Raw genomic sequence first — 22,177 nt, forward strand, 5'->3', positions numbered from 1 at the left:
TTATTATCGCTACATAGACGATATTTTCGTAATCTGGGCTGGTAGTGAAACATCTTTCCATGACTTTATGCATGAAGCCAATTTGAGTGACCCTGACATCAAATTTACTTACACCTGCAGCCCCTCCACGACCAATTTCCTGGATGTGGCAGTAAGCATTTTACCGAATCGCCAAATTGTCACCTCTTTGTATAAAAAACCTACCGATAAAAACACCATCCTTTTAGGTTCCAGCCATCATCCCCCTTCTCTTAAATGGGGCTTACCCTACTCCCAATTTCTAAGGGCTCGGAGAATATGCAGTGACCCTATCAATGCCGAGATAGAAATCTCAAAAATGTTGTCAGATTTCTTAAGCCGTGGTTACCCCCATCAGCTCCTGAAAAATACCAAAGAAAAGGTGTTGAGTCTTGACAGAACTACAATACTTAGCTCTTCCCAAAAACAACCCCTTGAAAATAAAATTATTTGGACCCAGAAATTCACTACAGCTAGTAATAAACTCATGAAAGCTGCCCGTGAATTCTGGCCAGTGATTTCCTGCAACAAAACTTTGCCTTCCTTAAAAAATAGCTCGATCCTACCCTCATTCAGAAGAGGGAGGAACATAAAGGACATGGTTGTCCACAATGACATTAGCTCATTCACCACTAAATCGAAATCGTTCTTTCCCACTCGGAAAAACGGTAATTACAAATGTATAGGCTGCACCACCTGTTCAAGCTTAGAAACGGGAGATCACTTCTTCCATCCACACACGGGCGAAAAAATACCCATCAAATTCCCCTTGACTTGTAGCAGCAAGTACGTAATATACTATATAAAGTGCCCCTGCGGGCTCCTCTATATAGGTAAAACCATCACCCAGTTTAAGGAAAGAATCGCCAACCATAAAACTAGCATAAGAGCAGCCCTATCAGATAAAGGTTCCGACCAGCCAGTGGCCCGCCACTTCAAAGCACACAATCACCCACTTCCCTCTATCAGATACAAGATGATAGACTGTATCCCTGCCAGTGTCAGAGGTGGTGACCGCAACCGTCTGCTTCTGAGATGTGAAGCAAGATGGATACACCGCCTGCAGACGGTATCCCCGCTCGGACTGAATGAGCAACTCTCGCTCACTAGTTTCCTTTAAGCTCATCCTGTCAGTTTCTTGTGTTTAGCTACACTTGCCACACGCAATCTTTATTTTTGGCTCTAGATGTAGGTGGATCACCTTCCCTTTGATTAGCCTAACTAATGTGTTCCGTTTACTGATCATTCATGGTTTCCTCCTTAATTGGTTAATTAACCTGAGAGGATCCGACACACTTTTGTATTGTGATAACGTTGCTGTTGCATTTGATGTATTACAGAGTCTGTACCATTGTTTAAATGATCAACAGGTGGTTACATTGAAAGCTCTTTGTACCATTAGCTCATGCCCTGTTTTCCTGTATTTTAGTTTTGTTTCACCTCTATCACTATGGTTACGGCTGCACGGTTCTGGCACGCCCCCTGTGATGACCGGACTGATCGGCGCCTGAGGCGCTAAGGTGACGTCATAGTACTCCGGGAGGCCAGCGCAAGCCTGAGCACTGGGTGGGTTAATCACGATTGTCACCTATAAATGTAAGTACTGTATTCTATGTTTGTTATGTCTTGATAAAGGGTCAGAGACCCGAAACGTTGACTGCACCGCTGTGTGTAGACTCTTATTTGACTTACTATCTGAGTTGTGATTGCGAGTGCCGTCCGATATTCTTGGTTCTCTATATATATATATATATATATATATATATATATATATATAAGTTTATTGTGATATTGAAGGCTTTCAATGAACTGATTTAAATTTGCAGGGGAGGAGAGGTGCCCCCTTGGGAGCAGGAGCCCGGAGGCAGATGACTCCATTGCCTCCCAGAGTTACGCCTCTGGAGAGCGATATGACACTTGGATGGAACAGACTGCCTGCTCCTCATTGCAGAAGTCCTACAGTATATGAATATTCTTTCCTGCTTTGGATCCTCTGCCACTCACAGAACACTACAGAGGCTGACCAGCAAGAATGACCTCAGTAGTAAGTATTCATTCTGAATTGAGCTTATAGTAGCGTCAAAGTTACAGTAGGTAATAAATAATGTGTGTGATGAGGTTTTTAATGAAAAAAGTATAATCTTTGAAGCAGCATTTCGCTCTAAAACAGGCAATAACATTTTTATACATAGCATTAACAATACACATACTGTACTGTACTGTAAGTCTTTGGAAGCGATGAAAGACTCATTGCACTAAGCTACAATTATTATCCTGTTGAGCTCTGTCGACACAAGGTTTTGCACATGATCCGCTCAAGTGAGTATTTTGACTCTATACAAAGACTTTAGGTGATAAATGTGCTATTTAAAAGATTAAAAAAGGCAATTGTGTTAAGGGGATTAGTGCGCCCATAATGCAAAATGGTAGCAAGCCATACAGTTTCACTAATGAAATCCTAATTATTACTATGTTTCTAAGGCACACATTAATCAAGCTGTATTTGTTATACTGCGCCATGGAATGAAGATGATGCCAGTGTGGGTTCTTATTATTTGCAAAACAGTATGATTGTCATACAGAATGTCAGGCCACATGTCACAACTGGGCGGGCATGTGAATTTCCCTGGCCAGCTGTGATGTCAGTGTTTTTAGAAACACACCCCAAACAAGGTAACATAAAAAAACAGGAACTTGTTTAGTTTCACGGCGGCAGTATGGCCGCCTTGAACTTCCGGCTGCTGCGCTCAGTAAACTATCAAAAATAAGGTAAATTAACTCTATGCCAGTGAAGATAGTTCATACCCCTACTATCCACGTTGGCATAGTTCATTTTAGATAGCGTGGCGAGCGCAGCGAGCCACCGAGCCTGCAGCGTGGGCGAGCGAAGCGAGCCCCGCAAGGGGACTCAGACGCACGGCCGCTGCCGCCGTGAAACTAAACAAGTACCAAAAAACATATGTACTTGTAATACCCTATTAGACATATAGTAAGATTTATCACTTTCCAGATTTACAAGAAAATACTTATGTTACCTGCTAAATGTTAAAAAAAATATATTACTGTATGTTGAGATTCAGAGTATGCAAATTATACTTTAAACAAAAATCTAGAGTTCATTTTTGAAGGATCTGGAATGATTGCAGGCCACACACTGTTCTGCCAGATTGTAATCAGTGACAACTACTATCACATACATTCATTATTACATTATATACTGATTTTTAAATATAATAAGTAATTTAATATATAAAACGTATAGATATTTGCTAATGCTGTACATTTTTGAGAATATCTTTTTTATTTTTTCTTGACACAAAACATTTATTAGTAACCAGAGCTAATAACTGAAATGGTCCTGTTTTTTTTTTTTTTAGGTAACACACACACACACACATATATATATATATATATATATATATATATATATATCAATACCATTTTAATCTAGAATTAGCAAAATGTATTTGTCGGTATTGGTATTCCTAAAAATCCATTAGTTAATACCCAATCTGACTAGCAGAAATACTAAACAGACAGGTTTTGCTTTAGATTCGATGTTAGATTCCATTCTCTATTAGATTTGGCATTAGATCTTCCGATTCAATTTGGCATTAGATCTGTACTTTTGCATTAGATATAGAAATGGATATTGAATTCAATTTACCTTCATGGTACATTGTACGCATTCGATATACTGGATCGAATTCGATATTTCCTTGGCTGCACAGTAGATTTTCTGTTCGATTTTGAGAAAACGGGAGCGCGCATCGAATCGAATGCAGATCGAAAGTGTCCTAAAAACCATTTGATGTGGATTTGATTTTGCTTCTATAAGCAAAAGCGAATCGAAAATAGCCAAAAATTGATGCATGTGTACACAGCTTTACAGTACATCTGTCACCACAAAAACTTTGGTACTTATAATTAGGGGTGAATATTTAACAGAAAAAAAAAATATTAATGAAAACATTATAAAGTTTGGATGCTAGTCCATTATTACGTTTAGACACTAGTCCTTTAGGACGCTAGGGTGTGTAGTATATAAAAGTTCTACGTATTTATGATGTCTGTAAAGCACCTTGAGTCCTGTTAGAGGAAGTGCGCTATATAATTAAAACACTTACGTACAACACTATTTGTTTTTATGAAAATGGCATTTCATACAGGGTTCAAATGTATGCAGGGTTGTGCTAGTATAAACTCTGATTTTTATATTCTACTTGATGCACCTGCCTACCTTACCGAACTCAGACAACAGGTGCTGTGAACCAGAAGCTTTTACCTTCTAGATTGCAGGGAAATTCCACCCTGGTGTTTAATATACAATAATGTATATTAAATATGTGGTGCAGGTTCAACAGTAACGTAACCATTTATTTACAATTACATACATAATAGTTGTATATACAAATCGTTTTGTAGCTTTTAATACTGTATCATATTGTCTCAGTACCCAATTGTCAATGCTTCAGTATCATTGTAATTGGTGGGTTTCCAATTAGCGGGGAAAAAATTTTTGGAGTGAAAAAAGTTATTCCTAATTTTCCTATTATGACCCTCGGAAAAAAAAAATTCTCACAAAAACAAGGCTGCTTTCAGGGATTTTGTTTTACCTGCGTGAGGCAGGTAGAAAAAACTCACCAATAAGTTGCTTCTCCCTTTTTGGAGACAATAAAATAGCCCCCAGCTAAACAATTACCCAAGGTAAATTACAGTGAGTAATTGGCTACTCCCATATGTGTGAAATATTAGTCGATAATACCATAAATTATCATCTCTAGATAAATGGTATCTGGTAGTGACACACTACAAAAAGCCTTCATTTAAGTACAAGTCTGCCATCCAGTGGGGAGTCCAGGTAACTCAACTTAACAGTCAATATTAAAAATGTAAAAATGTGGTTATCATTTGCATTTATTATGTGAACCAAATTACATAATCAGTAGTGCTGTATATCTTGGGAAATTACAAGTATCGACATAAGTTTGTAAATTGATTTACAATTACCATTAGGCAGGACAGAGATATGCTCAGTGGCAGAATCAGTGCATGGTGTGCTGCTGCTGCTGCTGCTTCACGGTACGCAATGCAAAATTGTCAAATGCTCCCCTGAAGCACCAAACCTCCTCCCTTAGACCCCTGCTCTGAAATGAACAGAGCTCTTTATATACTGTAGCAGACTCGTGGCCTAAGGAGCCAAGCGGCACAGTCAGGATCACCACCACATTTTACTGCTAGTCCCTGAATATGCTCCTGCTCATCAGAGACTCCTACCTAATAGGGCTATAAGGGAAATAAAAATTGACTGGGGTCATGGTCAAACAGTGGTGATATAAGATAAAATGGGCACATTGGGAATTATCCAAGGACAAATTTAAAGATATTAAATGTTGTGAAGCTTGCAAAGCAGTTTGGGTATTACATACAGCATGGAAGGAGCCTAGGAGTCATGTGAATACTAAGGCAGAGGAGAGTAACAGATCAGCTCTAGGTGTACTACACTTACATGTTTGCTAGATTCTGGGCCGGATTCTCTAAGCTTCAAAAGTGATAACATGGATAAACAGCCAGCCAATCAGCTCCTGTCTGACATTTTTCAAACACAGTCTGTGACATGGCAGGTAGGAGCTGATTGGCTGGCTGTTTATCACTCTCCATTTTATCACTTTTGAAGTTTAGAGAATCTGTCCCAAGGACCAATATTTAAACTGTAGCATTTGAAAGCATTAAATACTGTAATAATAAAATATAATGCTACACTAAATAAGAGCCAGAGGTGTTACCAGGTGAGGTGACACCCGGTATGTACTCTGCATAAAAACCCTCACTGCAGCGGAGGCCCAGAAAATGTGAACTGTGTGGAGTCCTGAGGACAGAGTTCGAGAGCCACTGGTGTAAATGATCAGCTTTTTTGGGGGGGTATTCGATCTTAGGTCGCGGCTGTCGAGCTGGCCCGACAGCCGTGACCTTGTCCCGTTCTTGGCCTGCTCGACCAACAATTTGCAGGTGAGATTCAATGTCCCGCCTGCAGCGGGACAAGAAGAGGCGAGCTGCAGCCTGGAGCTTGTCAATTCCCAGCCCTTCACTGATTATGAAGTCGGGCTCGTTCTGCCGAGATTCCCTGTTCAATGCTGTGGCAGTAGACAGCATTAAATAAGGCCCGCAGCCATCTCCTCCTGTGGGGGCGATGGCTGCGGGAGATTGAATACCCCCTTAAAACTGCTTTGATGATTGACGCGTCCTTGTGGTATATATCCATTATACACAAAGTGGATGTTCTGGACATTAATAAGCGCAGTCTCCATTTTTTTCATATATATATATATATATATATATATACAATCCTGGGAGCCATTTACAAAGCTGGATAATCAGTGTTTGATTGTATGTGTCATGTTATTTGATATGTAATGATGAGTTATTAATAGTGTCATAATTTTCATGCCTTTATATCTTGGATGTATTTGTACATATCTGTATTATGTTTTTCCTTTTCTAATTCCTGTATTTTATTGTTGGTTTTTCTATGTAGTATATGCGGCCGGGTTGCTATGGCAATCAGAAGCCGGGCCGCTGCGCGGAAGTAACTGACGGGGATTACCCAGAAGTTCTCCGTGTTACAGCGTCCGGAAGTCATGCCTGCCCCGAGCCACACGCTACTTACACATGTACGGTATAAAAGGTGAGCACTATGTGATTGTATTTTGTATGTATTCTTTGTATGCCGCCTGAAGAAGGGGAATAAAGTACCCGAAAGCTTGCACGAACTGGTGGCTGCGCATTATTCTTTGCTGTTTAAAACCCGCTGGGTGCCGCCTATTGGAATTGTCCTCTATCTATGTGCTCTGGCTTGGCACCACGATCCCACGGCTTGGAGAAAGAAATGGAGATAGCACACAATGAGTAAAGGTATAGGTATAATTTTATATAGGATAAAAGGTTCACATACATCAAAGGTAAAATATAACCAGCTTACCAGCAGTAATCATCGGGAGTCAGGGGGTCAGGTATCGCATCAGCCTAGAGCCGCACAGCCGCCAGCGTGCTGCCAACTCGATCTCCTCCGATCATAACCAGTAATGATGTCACTGTGGATACCACAGTCAACACATTTCATCTCTAATTCAACTTTTGACACCCGCTGATGAAGTCCAATCAGCGACAAAAGGCGTTGGGCATGGTATCCACAGTGACATCATTACTAGTTGCGAGCGGAGGAGATCGAGTTGGCAGCACGCTGGTGGCTGTGCAGCTCCAGGCTGATGCAAGACTCCCAATGATTACTGTTGGTAAGCTGTTTATATTTGACCTTTGATGTATGTGAACCTTTTATTCTATATAAAATTATACCTATACCTTTACTCATGTGCGCTATCTCCATTTCTTTCTCCATATATATGTATAGACAGCACTTACCCCCTCATGGAAAGGATGGAACCGGCACATGGATGTAGGTGAAGAAAACGTGGTTTATTTAGAAATGCAACATTGCACAAGGTGACAGCTGCCGACCTGACAGCCGTTTCAACTGCTGGATGCAGTTTTCATCAGAGGTGAGGCACATAAGAACAGAGCAAGTTTAAATAGCATGGCATTGCACCAAAAACTATGCTAATGAGGTCAACCAAGCCTTTACTGACGAGACTCCCACGTCATCAACACTGAGTGACAGCGGGGAAGGCGGGGGCGTGGCTCTGTGAAGCGACGAATTCCCCAGAGCGTCATCAGCCTCAGGAGGAGGCTGGCTCGGGGGTTCCGTGCGCACTGATAGTGTGCAGCGGCTGCTGTCACATAGTGCACAGCTGAGCCGCCGGGTCTAGGTAGCTGCGAGACAGTGGTGTGGGAAGTGGGGTGCAAAGCGCAAAAGCGCTATGATAGTTAAAGACGCTGATGTCACTGGGATACTGTGCTGGGTAATCATGCTGGCAAGGTGGAACGGCTGAAATGTGCAGGGTAGGCAGATTGGTTGTCCCCATTGCTGTCAGATACATTTAGCAAAAATCAAAGACTGCTGCTGTCATGATGACAGTGTACAAGGCGGTGTCCACCACAGAGCTGATTATACAGCGAGGGGCATGAGACTAGACGACACGCAGCGGTGTCAACACTTATATCCAATTAAGCTTAACAGCCAAAAATGACGACACACGGCGGTGTCAACAACTGTGCAGCATATGAAATGTTAGGGGACAGAACAATTTTGCAATACCATACATGGGTCTATCATAATCAAAGTGGTGCAGTAAATACAAATCAGGGCGCACAGCAGCGCAATGACAGGGTCCCTGAACACATGGCGGTGTTCAGAGATAGCACAAAAACATCAGCAGAATGGAGATGGCAAAATCAAAGGAATAAGGGGAAAAAAGATGATTATAAAAACAACCCATCTTAAAGTCTTCATAAAGTCCCATACAGGGAAGGCAATTGAGTCTAAAAATCCATGAGAGCTCTCTTTGGAGCAGTATTCTTTCTCTGTCTCCCCCATATTTTAGGGGAGGAATGTGATCGAGGATAGTGCATTTTAAGTCCGTGACTTTATGGGATTTGGTCAAAAAGTGTCTCGCAACCGGTAAGTTCTTCAAATCATTCTCTAAGACATTCAGGCTGGTACTCTTCTTGATGGACGATCTATGTTGATTTAACCTCTCTTTGAGCATGCGGGTAGTCTATATATATATATATATATATATATATATATATATATATATATATATATGACAATGAACACTCAATTTGTCTGTGTTTTTTACAAGTAGCTATAACTATAGTGATAGGCACTCTTTGCAAGAATTTTCCTTAGTGAGCGCCACTTGCCCATATGGGACAGCTGCGAGCAGGAGAACTATGCATTTTATAGGTCTTTCATTTGTTCTACGATTCCTTCCAAAAAAATTGAAAGGGAGTTTATAAAGGTCTGCATTGTGGATCTAATGTAATTCTATATTGAAGCTTGAGGAGTGCTGCCCGCTGTTGTGATTTGCATATGGCATACAAGGTCAGTCAACCCTAGCACGGTGTGATTACTTATGGAGGAGTACCGGGCAGTTTGAACTAACTGATAGATAGATCTTGTAATATTGTAGCAAGGAAAATGCAAAACGGCTGCATATGGGAAAGAAAGATGGTTTTAACAACCATCTACATACAGCATGTCTACATCGACCACATCAACATTTATCATGGACTAGGGGCAACGTACTTCGGGTCAAGGGTTCAGCAATGTTTTCCGGGTCGATAAGGACATCACTTCCATCAGATCCTGCAATACTTATAGTGGGGAATATATTGCTAACTCAAACCCTTACACTCCTACTAGTGTTGAACCCTTTTCCTCCTGTTGCCTAACCTCCATTACCACAGGCTAACCCCCAGCCTTCTAGTCTCTGCAGAATGTTAACATTTCGAACATGATAACATTCTACAGATGTCAACATGTTCAATGTTGACATTTCAACAATGTTGACATAACTCAATATTATGCAATCGCCATTATAAATATCAACATTATAAATGTTGACATTATAGCTAGATTCAATCATAGCACTAGTGGTCAGATGTGTTAAAAGTATATATTACTACAATTGTGCTACTTAAGGGAAGTTACTACAGGCTCAGAGAAGCCATGTGCTACCATCCGTATGGCATTCATGATAAACAAAACAATAGTATGAATTATTTAAAATTTAAAACACATCAATAGATAAATTAGAATATGAACTGTAGACGGAAAAAAACACACAAGACACACAACAAAAACAAATGCCAACTAGAACGGAATTATACATTTAAAAGAGAAATTAGTGCTGCTTATGATAATTAAATGCAGCATGGTCAAAAAATTATCTTGACATGTCCCAGTAATGGAAGTGAAGGCTACTTTGCATTCAGTGTGCATGTGTACCTTAGATAATTGACCCTGTGTTGGCATTTTAATTATGCCACACGGCCTGTATGAACTATGATAATATTACACAGAGTAGACATCTCTTTGCAATTTGCAAAAATACAGAGCGGAGAAACACACAGAGCTTGAGTCAACACAGGGAAACAGGCAGGCACAGTTGGCTTATACTGAAATTAATGACACCACTGCACTAATTGCAAGCTCTTTAGAACACTAATACCGTGTTCTCAATGCGAGTGAGAAATACACGGCTTTCACCCGGCATTAAAATACCGGGGACTGCAGGGACGGACCCCCGTTCTCACTGCAAGGCAAATTCCCGGGTGAAGAAGTTCTACCCGGTAATTTGCCTTTTAACACGGGTTTTCATGCAGTGACAACGGGTCTACCTGTGTCTGCATATCCAGATCTCAAACACAGGTAAAAAGAAGGGTTTTACCTGTGTATGAGATCCGGGTAGTCGACCCGTTCACACTGCAAAAAAACCTGTGTTAAAAGGCAAATTTCTGGGTCAACATGCTAGACCCGGGAATTTGCCTGCAGTGAGAACGGGGTATTAATATTAATAGTGTTCAGAAACCTATGCTTTCTAAAAGGGCCTACACATGGGGAATGCTAGATTGCGCAGGCACAGCAGTGTGCCTGCAATGTGTGCTGAGCGATCTGTCAGGGAGAACACTGGCAATGAGAGGGGATTTAACTAGATTTATACCTCAGTGCTGAGGTCATGAGTTCAATTCCCACCATGGCACTAACTGTGCAGAGTTTGTATATTCTCCATGTGCATTCGTGGGTTTCCTCCGGTTCGGTTTGCTCCCACACAATACCAAAATATACTGGTAGGTTAATTGGCTTCCAAAAAACCCTAGAATGTCTGTGTGTGCGTGTACATGTGGTTGGTAATATAGAATGTAAGCTCCACTGGGACAGGGACTGAAGTGAGTGTTCAAATATTCTCTTTACAGCGCTGCGGAATATGTGTGCACTATAAATAACTGTAAATAAATAGTAAATAAATAACTGCATGAGACCAACAACAAAATTGCCATTAATAAAACTCAATATTTACAAATATAAAATATATGCAAATGCATTTAGAGTTTAACTTACCAGTATTTGCATGACTACACTGTCTCCTACTAATATGGCACACATATTAAGTAAGAAATAAATCAAATTTAAAATGACTTGATTTGATTGGACCTCAACATGTCCAATCAAAATAAGTGCTTGGTTATTTTACTCATATTACATACAAAGCTGAGTTTTGTCACAGAGCATAGAACAATGTGAATTATATGTGTTCTATCGAAAGTATTTAGCTTTAAAAAGCTAACTACTTAAATGATGTATGTAAACGCTACTCAGTAATCCATTCAGCACAGGAATGATACTGCTACGTCTGTCCACAATATTCAAAGCGGTTTTAAATAAATTGCACCCAAGGGAATACTAAAAATGCCAACATTTAGTAACCCACCATATTTCATACATCAAAGTGTCTCAGTTCTGTTCTGTCCTCTTGAAAGCATAATGCAATACATATTTAATGGTTATGTTTTTGGTGACAATGAAATTTGAGTTCAAAACTAACTTTTTTTACATGTTTATAACTCCAGTGTCACCAATAATATGGAATAATAGTAATTTGCTCTTTAGTAAAGGATACAGTAAGCTCCACCAGCGTCAAGGGCTCCATTGGTTGAAATTGCGCAGACCGATAACACAGTCATACCGATGATAAAATAGGACAAGATGAGCATGCCCACGGTCTCATACAGGCCAGACTGTCCAACAACAAACCCTGCAAGGGAAATGACAAAATGTTAGTTGACATAAAGCATACCAGAGATGTGACTTTGTAGTTAATTTATGCAGACACATGTAATAAGCCAAAGGGTGGCAATGTCTCATCTATAATATATATCCCCTTTGTCAGACATTAAGGTGGGCAGCTCTCAGACACAGGGCCATCGTAACAACATTGTAGGCCCTGGGCAACACAATGCTCTGGGGCCCATAGCCTCCCATACTTGTGAATAAATTAAAATAATAACTTACTCTCTTGTAGTCCCACACAGTCTATGCACATGCATCCATACAGTAAATGGCTGTAAACACACACACTGATTGGTGGATTACTCCACCAATCAGCATTCTGACAGTCATTCACTGTCTGGCTGCAGACTGTGAGGCAGGTACAGAATGCTGGGACACCCAAATCATTTGCCGCATATAAAGAATGTAATAAGAAATGTAAAAATACAATCAAGATGGTTAAATTAGAGACTGAATATAAAATAGCCGCAGATAGCGAATCTAATCGCAAAAAATTCTACTGTTATATAAATGGGAAACGGTTAAGGAAGGAAAATATTGGCCCACTAAAAAAATAATCAGGGTACCCCTGGTAATAGAAAAAGAGGGGGGTCAGGTGCAGATGCTCCTGAGGGGCGCTTGTATGTTCTGTTATGCCTTGCAGCAACCAAAAAAGGGGGTGTCAGCCCCTATATGGAAAAAGAAACAAGCAAAGTGTATGTTGCGCTGTATTGATGACAGGAGGTATATTAAATGAAAAAGGTGTACATTTTATTTAAACAGCAACAAAATTTATAAAATACTCTATAAAAAGAGACAATATGCTTATTGTACAATTAAAAATGGCTGCTTCCGGTGTAATTAATTGTGGGTACCGTCACCTTAGTAGTGATGGATAGCTCAGTCCTGCTTTATGGGCCCAAAAGCTTAGATGTGGATGAGATGTTAGTGCTTCCTCCAATTAAGTTGTGGGGGTGGTGTGCCTCCCGTCCCAATGGAATATCTGAAGCAATGTTGATGTCCACTTTCTATGGCCGATCTTTAAAGAGGTGGCATTCCTCCAGAAGTTGATACGTGCATGGGTGGAGCTGGGAAGTTGCCGAGGGGCTGTTTTTCTCCCGTTTTTGAGATAAAAAGCACTTTCTGGTGACCCAACTGGTATCCGGAATAGCAGCAAATGGTAAAAACAATGACAGTGTGCCTGCAACCGACGTATTTCGCTGCCTATAGCAGCTTTTTAACTGGGAAATCTGTTGATGCAATACTGATTGATTTCGCTAAAGCTTTTGACACAGAGCCTCATAAAAGGTTATTAATAAAACTAGATAATGTAGGGTTAGGAGACAGTTTGTAATTGATTTAAAACTGGTTGCACAATCGGGGACAGAGAGTGGTGGTAAATGGCATTCATTCCAGCTTGGGTAAGGTCCAAAGTGGAGTCCCGCAAGGTTCAATATTGGGACCCACCTTGTTTAATATATTCATTAATGATATAGGAAGTGACATAGTGATTAAAATTGCAATATTTGCGGGCGACACAAAATTGAGTAAGAAAACTCAGGTGAGGATGTGGATACACTACAAAGTAACTTAATTAAACTGGGAAGGTGGGCGGAAAGGTGGAAAATGCAGTTTAACGTTGATAAATGTAAAGTAATTCATTATGGGAACAAATATGAACAAGCTACATATAGGCTAAATTGTTATTATAGGGAATTCTGCTGTAGAGAAGCACTTGGGGGTCAACATAGATGAAAAATAGGGTAATAGTGCACACTGCTTAAGTGCAGCAGCAAAAACAAACTGGACACTGGCATGCATTAAAAGGGGAATGGATTCAAGGGATGCCAATGTGATAGTGCCTCTTTACAAGGCATTGGTGAGACCGCACTTGGAACACTGTGTTCAGTTCTGGGCACCGCACCTTAAAAAGGACAAACGTTTATTGGAACAGGTACAGAGAAGGGCGACTAAGCTAGTAAAAGGTCTCACTAGAATACAAAGATAGGTTAACCAGGCTGAATATGTTTTCACTGGAGAAACGGAGGTTGAGAGATGATATGATTAGTATGTTCAAATACAAGATTGGGAGATGATTTGTTCACTAACAGGCCTATACTTAGGACACGCGGGCATGTACTGAGGCTCGAGGAAAAGAAATTCCGTATTGAATTAAGAAGAGGATACTTCACCATTAGAGCAGTAAAATTCTGGAACTCTTTGCTGGTGGTGGTGGTTACAGCAACTGCTGTTAATAAATTTAAATCAAAACTGGATACAGTTTTGGCCACTAAGGAAATCTATAGATATGACTTACTGAAGTCAGTAGTTAGATAGATAGATTAGATAGGTTGAACTCTTTAGATACAGGGAGAGGAGGGCTTGATGAAGTCATTAGGTCATCTTGCCTCACCAGTTTTTGGACAAACATTGCAGAAAACTGTAAAATCTAGTATATACAGGAAACAGCCGTAAAAGCTCTTGGTCCTGGACATACCCTCTCTTTGGAAAACCACCTTTCCTATCTCATGTAGTGAGTCAATCTCTACATGTCGATGGAGGGCTTAACCACTACGTCACTTCTGTGTGAAAACTTTTAACTTCATTGTAATATGGAAAGACTGGTTAAGATTTAAGGAATCTGATGATTGCAAATCCTATTAAATACCTTGCCCTAGAGACAATTACCTACCTCCACTGCCAGCCACCTCAGCTCTTCTATAAATCCAAACAACCAAAAGTAGCACTCTGCTTCTTTGAAAACCCTTGCAGTTCCCCTTCCCTGGCTGGGGTGGTGCTCTCTGCTGGGTGCCTCCAGCACAGTGTGGTCTATATCAGCATTGGTATGCAAACCACACTGTGCTAGAAGCACCAAAGCAGAGAGTGACACCCCGGGCAGGGAAGCGGAACCACAGGGTTTTCAAAGATTGAGGGTTCTAGAATGAACACTATTCTAGGTTCATCATCTAGGTTGATAACTGTTCCCTCTCACCTGAGGCAGACAGATGCCTCCCCTATTTACTTTCCCATGTATGCTTTCTGATTTCACATATTCCTGTCTTTACCTCGATTACCTTGTTCCGATCTTATATAGCTTTGCTGTTTTTATTTCTTTCAATCTACCAGTGGTTTTCAATGTCCAATATGCTTTCTGGTGGTTTCTTATGCGTTTTTAAGCCACATCTTGTACTTTTAAATGCTCTGGTTGTATATTTTCAGTCATATCCTTACTCTGCTCCCAGATGTGCCCTTGTAACACCCCATAACTGTGAAATAATAGGTGCTGTGCATTCCAGTTAACCAGGGGTTAATATACCCCAGCACTAGGCACAGCTCAGATCTAAAGAGTTAAACACAGACAGGCTGAAGTGAGACAGGAAGAGAGAGGTCAGAGGTGACTGAGGAAGTTAGCAGCTAGCACAGGGAGAGGAGACTTCTCCATGCAGCCTGAAAGACACTGGGCAACTGTGAGAGAGGAAGACAGCAGTGTGGCACCTGTGACCCCTGACCTGCCAGACACTTGAGCAGCAGAGAGCTCCAGTAATGAGTGACAGCCTGACCTGTGAGATAAGGAGCCAGTCAGGCAGCGTGCATACTGTTCAAAAGAACAGGAGTAGCATAGCCCAGCAGTAGCATCTAAAGCAGCCAGTCCACCAACAGCCGGGGGCGCAGTGTAGCGGAGTGTGGCAACGCCTGGCGCCCACACTAGCGGTCTCCAAGGGGTACACTGCGACTGGTGAAGATTTGAGCCTCCCAGCCGGAGTTAACACCGTCCTACAGGTACATAATCCCCTCAGCCCAGGACAACCCCTTTGTAGGCCCTAACTGTCCCACTGTCATTGGGCCCCACCAGCGACACCTCCCAACGCCCCACCAGCAACATCGCCTAACGCCCCACCAGCAACGCCCCTACTGTGGTACCCGCGGACTGCCAGGGTAGCGGAGTTTGGATCCTAGCATTGTCCCTAGACACTAAGTCCTATGCATAGGCCCCTTACAGGACTAGCCGGCCTTAGTTATAAGAGTACCCGGGTACGTGGGTTTTGTGTTATTATAGGATTGTGATATTGTGATATTAATGTTATGTGCCTTGAACGTATAAGCAAGTTAAAGTGTAAAGTTCTACCTCATTCAATTCGCCGGTGATAATGCACCCAACCTTATACGTGTGTTCAAGCGGTTTATACTTACCGCAGTCAAGTAGTGTAAAAAGGAGTCGCATGACCCCATTCGTTGGGCAGTAACACCGCGAATATAGAATAGGATCGGTGCACTAGTGCTCTTAAGGTAAAAGGTGCTGAAATTGATTATTGCCAGAAGCATTGTTGAAACCCTGTACTGTGTGCCGGGATTGTGTGTATATTTGTAATATTGTACTGTTGTGATTTATGTTGAAGTAATCACCCTGTTTGAAGGCGCAAAACAAAGGCTGGCGCCCCTAGTTGCAGGCCCAGAATAAAAAGTCAAAGTTACACCTGTGTCGCCTGGTCTGTACCGCCCATCCCACCGCAGCGAGAAGACTCTGGACCGGATACGAAGGACAGCGGCAGAACCGAACGCCACTGCACCAAGCAAGGTACCGCCCACCTGTCCCTGGGGGCCACACCCTCATAAACCTAGCCTCAATACACTAAGCAGCACCAGATGCCGGCTTACAGTCTTATTGTCGACCACACTTAGGTCGACAGTCATTAGGTCGACAGGTGGGAAGGTCAACAGGTATCTAGGTCGACATAGGTGAAGGTCTACAGGTGTCTAGGTCGACATAGGACAATATCGATATGTGTTTGGGTCGACATAGCGTTAGGTCAACATGGGTTAGGTTGACAGGTCGGAAGGGCGACATGTTTTTTTTTACAGTGTTTTGAGCCGACATGTGCCGACAGGAGGTATTTCATGTCCTACCATCCACTAGAGTGGCGGGAGAAAAAATAGTGTGCCGAGCGCAGCGAGGCACTGTGCCCGAAGCATTGCAAGCGAAGCGAGCTCTGCGAGGTGCTGCGGTTGACTTCCAACTGTGTCCATGTGTTAACCTTGAGTCTGGTGCTGGTTTTAAAAATTCAAGGGGAACTCTATTTTGTTTCCCCCATGATTTTTTTTAAAACAGAAAGCCTTGGGCTGGTAATGGTAATGGGGGCCCATACTGGGTTTTTCATTATTTATTTCTTTTTCACTTTTTTTTTTACACTGAAGCCTGCACTGATCTTACTGATCCATGCAGGCTAAAGCCAAATACGCCTGGAAAATGAGTTGTATTTTCCAGGCGTATTTTCCCAGCAATTACCAGTCGTATCCCGGCTAATTAGCTTAGTAAATTAGGTATCACCATTCGAATGAATGGTGAATCCTACTCGTGTTCATTTGATGGCGTATGCATTTGTATTCCTAATTACGAATACGGATGTGCCATGAATATGAATTCATGTATTATCGGCATAGCTAAAATAGGCGTATTTTAATTTGTAAATTTCCCCATCTGGGCCCTAAACACGCAAGTGCTATCATTGCAAAAGGCTCCTGCTTATCCACTTCCCCTTGCATGCTATGCTTCAAAATGCAACGTAAAAAAGCGGTCATAGCCAGAACAACTTCTTTATTACAAATCCTTCGTCATTAATCTTAGTGCTTCCTGTTTTCTTCAATTTAATAGTCATTTTATGGGTAATTTAGTTATTATGTAACTCTGGAAATAAATTGGACAGATTTATGTGTGACTGCCTTAATTATAGCATTATGGATTTACATTTTTTAAATACATATGTGTACTTGCACCAATTCCAGAAATTGCTTGATAATATACTCCCAAAATAAAAATATGGGGTCCCAGTAAAAGTAGCAGATAACTAACTCCTAAAGGAATTTAAATTCCTGGCAGCTTATTTAGAGGTGGGGCAGTACGGATGGTGTAATGGTTAGCATTACTGCCTCACAGCACTGAGGTAATGGGTTCGGTTCCCACCATGGCTCTGTGTGGAGTTTGTATATTCTCCCCGTACTTGCGTGGATTTACTCCGGGTACTCCGGTTTCCTCCCACAATCCAAAAATATACTGGTAGGCTAATTGGCTCCCAACAAAATTAACCCTACAATGTCTGTGTGTGCGTGTACATGTGGTAGGGAATATAGATTGTAAGCTCCACTGGGGCAGGGACTGATGTTAGTTTTTAACTATTCTCTGTAAAGCGCTGCAGAATATGTGTGTGCTATATAAGAAACTATTAATAAATAAATAAGCAGAAACTTTACAAAATGCATTATTGATATATACAAGGGTGGCTGCAGGGCCGGAGCTAGGATTTTCGGCACCCCCTGCAAACTCTCCAAATTTGCCCACCCAAACTTTACAAAGAGACAGCAGGTGCCAAAGGTGTACGCTGAAAAAAAAGGGTGTATAATGTCCATAGCAATTGTGTTTTTTTATACAATTAATGTGCCCAGTAGCAGCAGGGCTGTAACAAGACATTTTGGTGCCATGAACCACAAAAGGAAATGCCCCTCCCCCCCTTACACAAACACTAAAAACAGTGATGGTGCGCACCATAGGCGAGCGTTGAAAAATTAGGGAACAGCTTGATGGTGATTGACACCACACCATTACACTACAAAGTAGTGCCAGTTATTCACATTACACCACCCAGTAGTGCCACTTATTCACATTGTGCTCCTTAGGCACACTTCTCCAGGTAGAAGCCCCTTAGACACAGTGCACCAGGATAACCAACACCATAATACCCATTACACATTGTGCCACACACCATAATGCCCATTACATATTATAGCACACACCGTATTTCCCATTATGCCACACACCATAATGCCTATTACATATTATGCCACATGATTGATGCCAGGGATTACATGCTCCATGCCAGGGGGATACATGCTCATTGCCACTGGGGTAGTTACATGCTTGTTACCACAGGGTAGTTACATTGTCGTTGCCACAGGGAATTAGATGATCATTGCCAGGGGGAATTACATGATCACTGCCTGGGGGAGGGGGTACATGCTCGTTGGCCTGAGCAATTACACTCGTTCCCAGGGGAGTTACATGCTCATTGCCACCTCACATCAGCTTTTTTGGAATCCCCACTCCTGGTATATTTGTTTCATTTAAACGGCAGGATCCAGACGGCTGGGAATCCCGACACCCCGCCACTTTTACCCCTCTTACTGGGTTCTACCGGCTCTGTACACATATAATGTCCCCAGTGGCAGCAACGCTTACACATAATGTCTGCATCTGCATAATGTCTGCATCAGCAGCGCTGCTTCCACGCATAAGTAACAGCGCCACTTACATGCATAATGCCCCAGTACCAGCTGTTCTTATACTCATAATGCCTCCAGTGGCAGCACCAATTACATGTATAATGTCCCCAGTAGCAGCGCTGCATACACTATGATGCCCCAGCCATATGCTGTATATGCGTTGCTTCTATACATAATGGCCACACATACACTCACCACTCACTGACTTCACGTACCTAAGGATGCCTGGCTGACCCTGTGGAAAACAACAAAGCCCTGATTCTGGTTCACTTGCAAAAATAAATTTCCTCTCTAATGGACAAAACCTTGTGCACTGCAGGTGGGGTAGATGTAACATGTGCAGAGAGAGTTAGATTTGGGTGGGATTTGTACTTCAAACTGATATCTACTGTATATTGCAGTGTAAAAATAAAGCAGCCAATATGTACTCTGCAGAGAAACAAAATAACACCAAAATCGAACTCTATCTCTGCACGTTACATCTGCCCCGCCAGCAGTGTACATGGTTTTGTCCATTAGTGAGAGAATTTGCTTTTGCAAGTGACCCAAAATCAGGCCACAAATCTGCTTCTATGTTGCTCAGCCCCTTTATGCCATTTAGCCCCGCCCTCAACCCATGCAGCTCAGCGCGTTTATTGGACCCGCTGGCTGGTGTTGTCAAAGGGGGGTATGAGAGGGCTCTTCTTGTCGATGCCACTGCCTGACAGGCGCAGCAGCAGCCAGCATAAGCAATTTAACACACATCAGCAGGGGATGCAGAGCGGGGAGAGCGTCTCTCCACCCTGGTGTCTCCCTGCACTGCATCTTCTGCTGAGCGGTAGCCCTGGGTGGCTGAATAAGTAAGGTAACAGAACCTCTCATATGTGTATTGTTCTCTATTTCATTGTAATTTCCCACCATTGCATTTAGATTACAGCTTGCACTTTTCCAACGAACATGGACTCATTTAATGGCATTTGAAACATAAAGCAAAATACTTCAAAATTAATTTATGCTAATGTATTACTTTAGCACATTTTCCTTGAACTTACTTATAATTACAAAGAATACACACCTTGCGTTAACAAGATAATGAAATGTTTTGAAATCTGTTCCAAACAGTGAAAGTTAATATTCTGTAGAGAAGTCAAAAAGTCATCACCAGCCTTGTGACTTTTCTCAGCTACACACTAAATTCTTTCATACTGTGCACATCCCTGAACCTGAATGATCTCATGTGACTGAACACAGCATGTCTTTCAGGACACAAAATAAGAGGTAAAAGGAGATAAATGCAATAACACAGTTGCAATGAGTGGGATTTCTGAATGTTATTACTAAACTTTTAGAAAAGTAAAAATAATAACCGGTTACAAATTGCTGACTTTTTTAAAGTTATATATTTCTACTGAAAGTTTCTAATGCATTCTTGCATTAAATCTTTCACAAATGACTACTTTATGAAAGATTAAATGCAAGAATGCTCTATTAAAATGATTAAATGCAGGGGTTATTCTGGAGTTAATTATTTCCTCAGATGAATTTAGCAGCAACCACAGAGCTAACATACAAATGATACTAATGGGGAAAAAAAACACTAGTTCTAAACCTTTGACCTGCTTACAATTTGCAGCACTTCCTTATAAAATATTCTCAATTTAAAAGGTGACAGATGCACCTTAGGGACCTCATTCTGATTACTTCGGTCCCACATGCATTCGCACGGGGAACCAATGTTTTTCATGTGAGCATGCGCATAATAGTTTTTGTGCATGTGCAGGGTCCCTGGGCGAACGGCCTTGCACTGAGCAGTGCGGTCCGGGAGCATGTGGCGGTGAGTTGGGTGTCGCCCACGGGAACATCCAACGTTTCATGGGCGTTCCCATGGGAATGCGGGTGTGCCAAAGTGTGCTAGGGCGGGCAGCTGACGTCTCATATTGTCACAGTGTATGGACTACAATGATATTGATGAAACATAAAACAAGATGTTCACTGGTAAAGCAAACAATAAATATTTATCTTTATTCTGTGCCAAATCGTTTGGTGTATATGCACTGACTAGATCATTAATTCTGGAGTTCAAGGGAAATCATTAACAATATCACTGACTGAGTACTGTATATTGCATAGTGCCAGATAAAAAAACACTTGACTCATTGGGGGAAATTTACTAAGAATATGAATATGATATATATGAAAATTCGTGTTCCGGAGGGTTATTTACAAAGCAGTGAAATACGACTGCTTTGGAAACTTCCGATGTCTTATTGATTCGTATGAGCAGCCAAATATACGGCCGCTAATACGAATTTGTCTAGGCAGTCTGCACGGATCAGTCAGATCCATGTAGGCTGCAGTGTGTATAAAAAATAGAAAAATAAATAAATAAAACGGCGTGGGGTTTCCCCCCCCCCACCCCCCCCCCAGCCGTAACCAGCACCAGGCTGAAAGAGCCGGGGATGGTAATAAAAAATCAGGAAACTGGGCAAATAGGGGTTCCTCGATTTTTTAAAACCAGCCTCAGGGCCGGGGCTGGTTCCCAAAATACAGGGGACAAAATGACTAGGGGTCCCCCGTATTTTAAGAACCAGCTTAAAATACGTGGGACTCCTAGTCATTTTGTCGCCCTGTATTTTGGGAACCAGCCCTTAGCCCCTATTTGCCGGGTTTCCTGATTTTTTTATTACCAGCCCCGGCTCTTTCAGCCTGGTGCTGGTTACGGCTGTGGGGGGGACCCCACGCCGTTTTATTTATTTATTTTTCTATTTTTTTACACTGCCAAATACGACAGGAAAATAAAGTGTATTTTCCTGGCGTATTTGCCCAGCAATTGGCGGACATTTTACGACAATTAGCGGTCGTATTTTCAATACGGCCGCTTAGTTAATTAGGAATCACCATTATTTTGAAAGATTGGTGATTCCTGTCGTATTCTATCGATGGTGTATTCATTCGTATTTGTAAATATGCGTCCTCCGACCTTTTCATACCCCCACTATCCACGTCGGCGTGGAGTTGAATTTAGATAGTGTGGCGAGCGCAGCGAGCCACGAGCTTGAAGTGTGGCGAGTGCAGCGTGCCCTGCAAGGGGACACGGATTACTTTACATGTATTGCACGTCCCCTCGCAGGGCTCGCTTCGGGATCGTATTCCGCGTCCCCTCGCCATGCTTTGGGCTCG

General features: G+C 41.9%; 1 protein-coding gene across 1 annotated transcript in view; it reads right to left on the reverse strand.

Moving 5' to 3' along the window:
- The window catches only part of LOC146064230 (solute carrier family 12 member 9-like), a 224,258-nt gene that overhangs the window by 188,718 nt on the left and 13,363 nt on the right, over positions 1–22,177 (reverse strand). The window contains exon 2 of the mRNA XM_083177477.1: positions 11,598–11,732. Within this exon, the coding sequence (XP_083033603.1) occupies positions 11,598–11,732 (135 nt within the window). The remainder of the gene's footprint in view (positions 1–11,597; positions 11,733–22,177) is intronic.

This window comes from Crinia signifera, chromosome 3 (assembly GCF_055691185.1).
Source record: "Crinia signifera chromosome 3, ASM5569118v1, whole genome shotgun sequence".
NCBI classification, from domain to species: Eukaryota; Metazoa; Chordata; class Amphibia; order Anura; family Myobatrachidae; genus Crinia; species Crinia signifera.